The following is a 10,678-nucleotide window of genomic DNA, read 5'->3' as shown; positions in this document are numbered from 1 at the left end:
AGAGAAAAATCAATGAAACAAAAGTTAATTACTTTGAAAGAACAAAACTGATAAAAACTTAGCAAAAAATGACCAAAGAAGGAAAAAGGAAAAAAAAGAATTATACATCAAAATTTGTGCTTCAGATACTGTACCATTTTTATATTAATTTATGTATATTTTAAGATTATTTTGTCAAATCTCAAAAAAGCTTTTGAAAGAGAAAATATTATAAATTTCATGCAAACAAGGTGAAAATTTAGAAATAGGCAAATTCTTTAAAAATAAACTTACCAAATAAAGAGACAAGAAATCTGGATATTCTGGTACTTATTAAAGAAGTTAAAGCCATAATTAAAAATCTTCCCATAAAGACAACTCCAGACCTGGATGGTTTAACCACTGGTAATTCTTTCTAACATTTAAGAAGGAAATGTTACCAATCTTTTATAAACTTTTCCAGAGAATTACAAAAAGAAGGAACAGTGTTCATAGAGAATACTACTCAGAAATAAAATATGAACAACTGATATACATACCACGGTGGATGAAACTTAGATACTGTGTTGAATGAAAGTATATTTTATGAGTCCATTTACATAAGGTTCTAGAACAAGCAAAACCTCTCTACCACAATAAAGAATACCGGCCCAAGGGACTAAGTCAGGTTGACAGGAATTGAATTAGAACAGGAACTTCCTGAAGTGGCATTAAGTTTTGTGGGTTACTTATGTATAAGATGTACTTGCCAAGAACTCATTGAACTGTAAGATCTATGCATTTGATTATTTGTAAGTTACATCAATAATATAAATGCTTCACTTAAAGAAAAAATAATCAAGCCATTGCAGATGACTGAACAAAACTCTGGCCAGTCTAGGTAAAGACAGAAACACATCTAGTCCTGTAACTTTTGACTTGGGAAAGCAAATATAACCAGTTCTCTAGCGATAAAAATTTTATTCATATACTAAATTCTGCAACTTCTTATGGAGACCCTGAGAAGTTAATAGACAATGTCTTAGCAAGCCTCACAAGAAAATTAACTTGCACTGATTTTTTTTTTAATAAAAGCAACAGTTAACACATATTGTTGAATTACAATGACAAATGAAACTAAGATTTTCGGATTAATATGAAAATACTTATTAAAATGACTTCAGGAATAGATGCTAGCAATTTGTTTATGACATTTAGCCATTTTCTCTCCTAAATCAACATATTTTTAGTGCATCTGGTAACATTAAGAAGAAAGCCTGAGTTATTTTTTAATGATCTTTCACACTGACTCTCCTTCTAATAAAAAGATGAGCGCTAAGCAGAAGCATTAGTGTGAAACCTAAAGGTTTCAGAGAGAACATGGTCCTGCCGACATTTTGATTTCAGAACTGTGAAACAATAAATTTTTGTTTTTAAGCCACCAGTACGTACTATTTTGTTACAAAGCCCTAAGAAAGTAATACAGATACACTATTTATATGTACCACAATTCTCTATTATTCGATTATTTTGTTAGTGACTTAAAACATTTGGAAAAGATTATTCAATGAACGAACATATTAATCAAATATCTTCTAAAAAAAGAAATGTCCTACATTTCACTAAGAGAGCAGTGATTCTTTTCATGTTATTAAAATACAATGAATATGGGCATCATTACAGACTATGTGAACATTTGGAGAAAAATCAGAACACATGGGAGTTTGAAATGTTTGTCAGATAAAAGAACACACAAAACTGAATAAAATTTTTATTTTAAAATATCACAAATAATTATAAAGATAATGTCTCAACTGCACAAGCTGTTCTATATATATATATATATGTGTGTGTGTATGTGTATATATGTATGTGGGCACATATATACACACACACACATATTTAAACTTTGCTTCATCTTTCATCTTTTTATCTGAGTAAAAAGAAGAACACTTTCCTCATTCAGGAGATTTTTGATGTTGTAATAATTACCTAGAAGTAAAGTGGTAAGAAAAAAAAAAATTATTTCCATAGGAATCATTTCCTTTTATTAAATGTTTAGCCATCACTAAGGCAGTTACTGTATATAGTACCAAAAAATTTTTTAAATCAGTTCACTTAAAGTCTTATTTAATTACATGAACTAAAAAATCCAAGAGCTAACCATCATCTGTGACCCATATAAGCTTTGAAAGAAATGAAAATCTCACATCATTCTGATAATGAATGCAAAGGTGAACTAGACAAGGGAAAGAGAAAATTTCTATATATCAGAAATTGATACATATTAACTGAGTTAAAATAAATATAATGTGTTCACAACAATCCTGGTACACACTAAGGACTATATAAACACTGCTATTATTATTGTCTCCTTTCATTAGAATGTCAGCTCCATGAAGGTGGGGATTTTTTCCCGTTTTCGTCACTTATGTATGCTATACTCTTAGAGCAGTGCTTGACAGACTTCTGTTGAATGTTGAATAAATAAATGAACAAATTAAAAGTCCTCTTTCCAGAGGCCTGTGCTCTTTAATAGCCAATGAAACACACTATTCCGTATGTTTAAAATAACCTACTAAAAATTGCTTGACTACATAATGTCTTCTAGATAATATAGCAGAAATAATTTTCCTCCTACCTTGGACACAACTAAATATTTTTACATTTTGCGATAAGCAATTCTTGTTCAATTTTTATGTACCCAAATACTAACATACTTACCTAATGATAAAATCAAAATATGCATTGGCATGAGTCACATGACATTTTGACTACAGTGCCTTCCATTTGCATGGTGCTCATGAGCAACTATGTAAATATTTTAACTATATGAAGGAAGATGTCTTTATTTTTCTTACCTGAAGGAACATAGAACGAATCCCCAGTTGTTATTATATAAGGTGTTTCATGTAAGGTACATAAAAGGTCACCAAAGTTAACATAAAAAACCTGTAAAATTAAAAATTAAAATCTCATTTCAAATTGAACCACCACAACAGCACACTACAAAGAAACTTAAAGGAATGTAGTAAGCAGAATAATGACCCTCCAAAGATCATCCAAAAGATATCTACACTCTCATCTCCAGAATTTGTTTTGTTACATGGGAAAAGGGACCTTGAGATTGGGAGATAGGTAAGTCTGGATTATCTAGTTGGGCCTATTCTAATCACACAACCCTTAAAAGTGGAGAATCTCCTGGAAGCAGAAGAGAAATGAAGCAGAGGAAAACCAGAGAAATTCAAAGCATGAAAAGGACATAGATTGTTGCGGGCACTGAAGATTAGAGGGCCATGAGCCAAGAAATATAGGCTATTTCTAAAAACTGAGAATGAACTCTGGCCAACAACCAGCAAGGAAATGGGAGCCTCAGTCCTACGACAACATGGAACTGAATTCTGCCAACAACCTGAATAAACCTGAAAGCAGATTCATCCTAAGAGTCTCCAGAGAGGGATACAGAGCTTCCAACAACTTGATTCCAGCCCTGTGATACTCTAAACAGAATATTCAGTCAAGCTCACCAGGATTCTAACCAATATAACTGTGAGATAATAAATGGGTATTGTTTTTAAGTCAATGAATTTATAGTAATTTGTTAAAACAGCAACAGAAAACTAATACAAGAAGAAATTTCTTTTGTTCTTATTATTTACCAGCTTACAAAAATTCAGAACCACCGTAAATAACATCACTTAGCTATACTACAAAATAGCTAGGTTTTAAATACACCTTTTTAAAGGTTACATGGTTGGGAGAAGTAATTCAATCTGACAGATCAAAGAGAGAACAAAAAGCAAAACAAACAAATGATATATTTAAACAAGCATCAACATTAAGAAAGTAAACGAGGATAAATCTAACTCTCAATCACAAAGGCTTCCACATTCATATTCATGGCACATTTTACATTTTATACATAAGTAGCACCATGGCAATGATCTGGTTTTTGGGCAACTAAAAAAACATAAAGCCTTCAAACATTCAGATTCAAATTCTGAGATTCAGCCATCAAAAATATTTTGCCTCAGAGAATTACTCCTCCTCTTCCACCTCTTTTTTTTTTCTTAACACTTTGTAAATGAGCCTAAAATACCAGAAAAACAATACTCCTTGCCAGCCACTATTCTAAGCACTTAATTTGTATTCATTTAATGTAAGTAGCAGTGAGACAGGTACTGTTTTAATAGCTTTATACAAATGAAGAAAATGAGGCAACAGAGGGGTGTAATTTTCCAAGTTCACAACGTAAATGGCAGAAATGAGATTTGAACTCAGGCACTTTGATTCCAGAATTCATGCTCTTAACCACTATGATATGCTAACTCCCTAAATAGGAAAAAAGTTCTTCAAATGGTTCCAACGGTACTTTAATTTAAAAAAAATTTTGTACTAAAAAAATCAAGGTGTTTTTAAAATTTTTATTTATTTTTTAAAGTTCTGTTTATTTTCTTTAGTAATCTCCATACTCAGCATGTGGCTTGAACTCACAACAGGAGATCAAGAGTCACATGCTCTACCAATAGAACCAGCCAGGCACCCCTCAAGGTGCTTTTTAAAAACACGACTACAAGAGTTTTATCATACCTAAACATAAATGAATATTTAATATCAAATACCCAGTCAGTATTAAGATTTCCAATTGTCACTTAAATGTATTTTTAAGAGTTTGTTTATCCTCTTAAATTGCTCAGTGCTACAGTGGTTCTCAATTTGCGGGTGATTTCTCAATTTCAGGAGACGAGGCAATGTCTGGGGATGTTTCTGATTTTTACAACTAGAGGAGTACTAATAGAATCCAGTTGGCAGAGGCCAGGGGTGCTATCAAACATCCCACAATGCACAGGAAGCCCCTCTACAACAAAGCATTATCGAGTCTAAAATGTCAATAGTGCCATGGTTGAGAAACACTGAGCTATAGGTTCTACTAGGTTCTTTTTTATTCCTTGCAACTTATTTACTAAAGAAATCAAGCAAATTCTGCTGTAAAAATCTTTGCGTAGCTGAATTTTGCTGATTACAACCCCAGGGTATCCTTTGAAAGGTCATCTATTCTTTATTTCCTATAAATTGGTAGTTAGATATTAAAAGTTTTGATCAAATTCAGGTATTTTTGTTTTTTTTTTTTTTTTGCTTGTTTGTTTTTAAAGGAGATGGAAGAGGCAAGACTATTTCATACATAGTGTGGTATTCTGCCATTAGGAGGCACATAATGTCTGGTTGTCTTTTTATTTTTTTTCATTTCTTTTTTTTTAATTTATTTTTTAATTTTTTTAACCCCATCCTCCCACCCTCCTTCTCTCCAGCAACCCTCAGTTTATTTCCTATGATTAAGAGTCTCCTATAATTTATCTCCCTGATTTCATCTTATTTTTTCATCTCTTCTCCTATGATCCTGTTTTGTTTCTTAAATTCCACATGAGTGAGCTCATGAGATAATTCTTTCTCTGACTAACCTATTTCACTTAGTATAATACCCTCTAGCTCCATCCACATCATTGCAAATGGCAAGATTTCATTTTTTCGATGGCTGAGTAATATTCCATTCTATGTATGTGTGTGTGTGTGTGTGTGTGTGTGTGTGTGTGTGTACCACATCTTCTTTATCCATTCATCTGTTGGTGGACATCTGGGCTCTTTTTCCCTAGTTTGGCTATTGTGGACATTGCGGCTATAAACATTGGGGTTAAGGTGCCCCTTCAGATCACTACATTTGTACCTTTGGGGTAAATCCCTAGTAGTGCAATTGCTGGGTCATATGGTAGCTCTATTTTCAACTTTTGGGGTTGTCTTCTTTTTTAGATGTTAGCAGACACTGATACTCAATGCCTAGACAGATCCAACAGTTTATCAGGGGTTGTAAAATGGTAATATTTCATTCTACCATTCCTTTTTCATTTATTAATTGGAATTTTTTTTTAAAGATTTAATTTATTTATTTGACAGAGAGAGAGACAGCCAGTGAGACAGGGAACACAAGCAGGGGGAGTGGAGAGGAAGAAGCAGGCTTCCCAGCAGAGCAGGGAGCCCAATGTGGGGCTCGATCCCAGGACCCTGGGATCACGCCCTGAGCCGAAGGCAGAGGCTTAATGACTGAGCCACCCAGGCGCCCCTATTAATTGGAATATTTTTTAAAAGATTTTATTTGTTTATTTAAGAGAGAGAGCACAAGCAGGGGGAGCATCAGAGAGGGAGAAGCAGGCTCCTCACTGAACAGGGAGCCCAATGTGGGGCTCAATCCCAGCACTCTGGGATCATGACCTGAGCCAAAGGCAGATGCTTAACCAACTAAGCCACCCAGACACCACTGATTGGAATCTTTTTTTTTTTTTAAGATTTTATTTATTTATATGTCAGAGAGAGAGACAGAGAGAGCACAAGCAGGGGGAGTGGCAGGCAGAAGGCTGATGCAGGGCTCGATCCGAGGACTCCAGGATCATGACCTGAGCCAAAGGCAGATGCTTAACTGACTGAGCCACCCAGGCATCCCTGGAATATTTCTTTTTTCTTTTTTTTTTTAAAGATTTTATTTATTTGACAGAAAGAGAGACAGCCAGCGAGAGAGGGAACAAAAACAGGGGGAGTGGGAGAGGAAGAAGCAGGCTCCGAGCGGAGCATGGAGCCTGATGTGTGGCTCGATTCCAGAACCCTGGGATTACGCCCTGAGCCCAAGGCAGACGCTTAACGACTGAGCCACTCAGGAGCCCCTGGAATATTTCTAACAAGAACAAACTTCACCTCATTTTTATTTGGTTACATAATAAAGTTTATAAGAAAAGGGCAGAAAAAATGTTCGATTATTTCCCTTTATTGCCGTATTTGTTGTCAAAATAAGTTAGCCTCCTAGAATTCTCCAAAAGCGGTGAATTAGCTTTTCTTTTTGTAGTAGTCTTTCAAATTCATGAATTTAGATATAAGGGCTATGTATCAATCCACTTGTTATTCTTATTGATTCTCAAGCTGACACATCTTTGTCCAGTGAGAGCATCTTCAAGTTGGATCCTGAGACCTTATCACCCAATTCTAATGGTCTCTGATAAGTTTGCTAGCAGTTATGACAAAAAACATTTCAAGCTCAGTGGCACCTGGGTGACACAGTTGAGTAGGACTCTGACTTTGGTTTCAGCTCAGGTCATGGTCTCAGGGTTGTGAGATTAAGCCCCGTGTCAGGCTCCACGCTCAGTGCAGAGTCAGCTTGAGACTCTCTCTCCCTCTCCCTCTGCCCCTCCTCCCCACACTCTAAAATAAATAAATAAATAAATAAATCTTTTTAAAATATATATATATACATATATATATATACACATATATATATATATGTGTGTGTATATATATGTGTGTGTGTATATATATGTATGTATGCATTTCAAGCTCAGCTCCAGGCCTACATTCAGACATTTCTCTAAGAAACTCTGGTTCTTTAAAGTATGTTGCTCTCACTTTTTTGTTTTTTAGTTCCAGAACATTTATTGTCTAATTTTTCAAATATTTCCAGCCCTTCACTCATTTGTGTTTTTTCCTCTCTTCTCCTGTTTTTTTGTTTTTTGTTTTTTGCTTTCTGTTTTCTGTTCTCCACATCACTTAACTTTTATATTTTCCATTTCTTAATCTCTTCTTGTTTTTTGGGAGAGCTCCACAACCAACTTCCACAGTTAATCTGTTAATTCTTCTGTGGTTTGATTTTAACAAATCTACTACTGCTACTATCTCCCTCTTATACAGATTCTTAACACTGAGTTTGAAGGAAAGAGTTAACAGCCTGTGCTGTTTCTCCATCTGGTCCCTTTTATTTCTCAAAAGCATATATTCAAAAGTATGCTTCATGTTTTAAAAAATGTAAAAATACTCTGTTATAAAAAAAACCTTTAATTTTCATTATAAAAAGTTAAAGGCAATATTTAGAAGAAATAAAAACTATAATAACCTGATAACATGTTATTTTTCTGTAGTTCCTTCAATTTTCATTTTTAAATTCTAATCAGAATAAAATAGAGAGTTTTTTATTTTCCATAAGTTTGCTTAAATATTTATCCTAAAGGTCTTCTTATACAGCTATTCTTCAAAAATAATATGCTTAAACTGATATAAAAATACTTATTGCAGTACCTGGAACATCTAAGTGCTATATAACTGCTTATTATTATATAATGACATCTTATTATTAAGTCAAAATATAAAATATAACCATTTCTTTCTGCAACACTTTTCAATGGTTTCTAATTTTTGCACTATCAATGTTACAATAAACACCTGTATGTCCAGCTTCCCTAACCTTTAAATTATTTTCCAGAAAAAACATTCTGAAATGAGATTCATAAATCAAAGGGTACAAATATTTTTCCAATAATTTCTACTAGCTCAGTAAATATAAAATATTCTTGTTTTTAATGTGGATTCTTTTGAATAGTAGCCAGGTGAAATACTTTCAAACATTCACTATTTAAATTTTCTTTTGTATAATAAAGGCATTACAGTTTAATGGATAACTGCTATTATTTCAATGATGATATTTCACAATGCTTATCTTATTAATTGTTCCTTAATGACTGTGTTAATGAATGTGTTATTTTTACTGTTTTAATAGCACCTGGAGATCTTTAACATTTTAAGATTGGATTAAAGCCTATTTTAAAGTATTTTAAATCCGATTCTAGTTATAATAATATATTAATGAATTACTCTGACTTTCATGTGCACCTTCTTTTCTTGCCTCAATTTGCCCTTCTTTGGTAATCTAAACTCAAGGGCCCTGATGTTCTTTTTTTCTTTCTTCAGTTTAATTTGTCAGTAAAAATAACTGTTTTGAATGCAATACACCAGTAACCCATGGTATCACAGGTTCCTGAAATGTTACTTACTGAAAAATGTGCCTTAGACTCAGTATTTTTAAATGGCAGTAAAAGATAAATAAATATTATCAAAATTTGGTGATATTCAAATTCTATAATTTTCAATTTCAAATTCAAAATGTACAAATATAACATATATATATCTCACATCAATGGTGCAGGGGCATGTGTCTCCAATGACAGAGAGAGAAAGAAACAGACTCACCTTGAATCTCATTATAATTTCAGCCAGTAATACTGCCGCATACAGTAATAACATTATTTAGTACTTACTGAAGTAACTAGCTCCTACTTCTCAGTCAATTGTTAATTACATGATTCTGAAGAAGACTTTTAAAACCTCATTATTGCTAAGCTGCATGATCAGTGAAATGAAATTTAGACTTAATTTTCACCAGCTCTAATGATTTGTTTGCAAACCTACATTCTACAGTTCTTTTAAGTAAAGAATATTCCTTAAACTTTTGAATTTCAAGGTTACACTGCTATGCACAGAACAGGTACTTTTAAATAACCATTGGCTGATTGACTCTAAACAGATTCAACAGAAAAACTCTCTATGCGCTATAATAATATCATTTCTGAGAAAACAGCATTTTTAATGCTTCATCAAGTCCAATAAATCACAGTTATACTAATAGAGAAACATTAATATATGGAGAAATACACTCACCAATATATCTGAGCCAACATGCTGCTTTCCCTTTTCTTGATGTGGTCCTAATATCAATTTTCCAGTAGAAAAAATAGGTGTATCCAGTGTTTTATACACTTTCAAATCACCATGCTCAACAAAAAATTGATATGTATCTCGTGGCCTTAAAAGATCTAAGGGAAAAACACTAATATAAATATAAAGCAACAATAATGCTCAATGATATAATACATACACACACATATATACAATAGAATTATTCCTAGATATAAACCTGCCTTACAAAGACAGAAGTGATTAAGGTTGTTTACTTGAGCTACAATGGTAGAGGTCAAATTTTGTCTGTCTCACAAGCTGTGGGACCAGGCAAGTTACTTCTCTCTGTGCCTCTGTTTTCTTTTCTGTAAAATGGGACAATAATAGTTTATCTATGTTAGAGTTGTGACTATCAAATGAATTAATGTGTATAAAGTATTTAAAATACTGTCTGACACAAAATAAGCATTAGGTAAGTCTTAGCTACTAATAATAATGGCAGAATTATTATTATTTCTATTATAGCTCAGCCAGAAAACAAAATTAGCTAAGAAACAAGAATTCCACATCTTTAAAAAGTTTAACATAGCCCACAATTGACAAACGTATCATAATAGATTATTTTGTAACTGCTTGACTGATTATTAAATGGCAAGATTTTTATCAAGTAAAGCAAGAGTACTTACTATTGCTCACAAATCACTATCTCTATTTTGAATTTCCCTTTTACTTATAAACCTTTACAAATATATAGTTAATACATTCTTCTGGAAACAGCTTCTATTTCCTTGGATATTTGGGAATGTTAGTAATCTCACAGGTTACAGGATATAGAAAATACATAGACTCAAGAAAGAGACAAAAATTTAGGAACTCCTGACAACACTCACAACTTTTCTAACCTGATACAATATAGCAATGTTTTTAGTTCAGACACTACACTAAACAAAATTTTCTGTCTACCTCTGTTTCCAAATAAATAATTTGACTATAAAAGTAACTTTACTACTTAAGATGTTAAATGGAACCTATTTCACAGCCAAAATTTTAATTGGGAATACGATTACTGACTCTCTGGTTTGACCTATTTGTTTGGTGGCTTAGGATAAATAGTCCTCAGTACTCACCAGTATAGTCAAAACAGCTAAAACATTTAAATATTTCCTGTATGTAAATA

General features: G+C 33.0%; 1 protein-coding gene across 5 annotated transcripts in view; it reads right to left on the bottom strand.

The window, feature by feature from the left end:
* Window positions 1-1,035: 1,035 nt before the first annotated feature.
* CENPC (centromere protein C) overlaps window positions 1,036-10,678 on the bottom strand; it is a 90,756-nt gene continuing 81,113 nt past the window's right edge. For 4 of the 5 annotated variants that reach the window (XM_034671738.1, XM_034671737.1, XM_011234178.3 and 1 more), the window contains 3 exons: window positions 9,484-9,638; window positions 2,820-2,910; window positions 1,036-1,950 (listed from right to left, as the gene is read on the bottom strand). In XM_034671738.1, the coding sequence (XP_034527629.1) occupies window positions 1,880-1,950; window positions 2,820-2,910; window positions 9,484-9,638 (317 nt within the window). In that variant the 3' untranslated portion in view covers window positions 1,036-1,879. Of the gene's footprint in view, window positions 1,951-2,819; window positions 2,911-9,483; window positions 9,639-10,678 lie in introns of those variants that run through there. The other variant, XR_004628856.1, reaches the window with a different exon arrangement.

The sequence above is a fragment of the Ailuropoda melanoleuca genome, chromosome 11 (genome assembly GCF_002007445.2).
Source record: "Ailuropoda melanoleuca isolate Jingjing chromosome 11, ASM200744v2, whole genome shotgun sequence".
Classification (NCBI taxonomy): domain Eukaryota; kingdom Metazoa; phylum Chordata; class Mammalia; order Carnivora; family Ursidae; genus Ailuropoda; species Ailuropoda melanoleuca.
The sequence above is the reverse complement of the archived record's forward strand: the minus strand, read 5'-3'. Positions and strand labels throughout refer to the sequence as shown.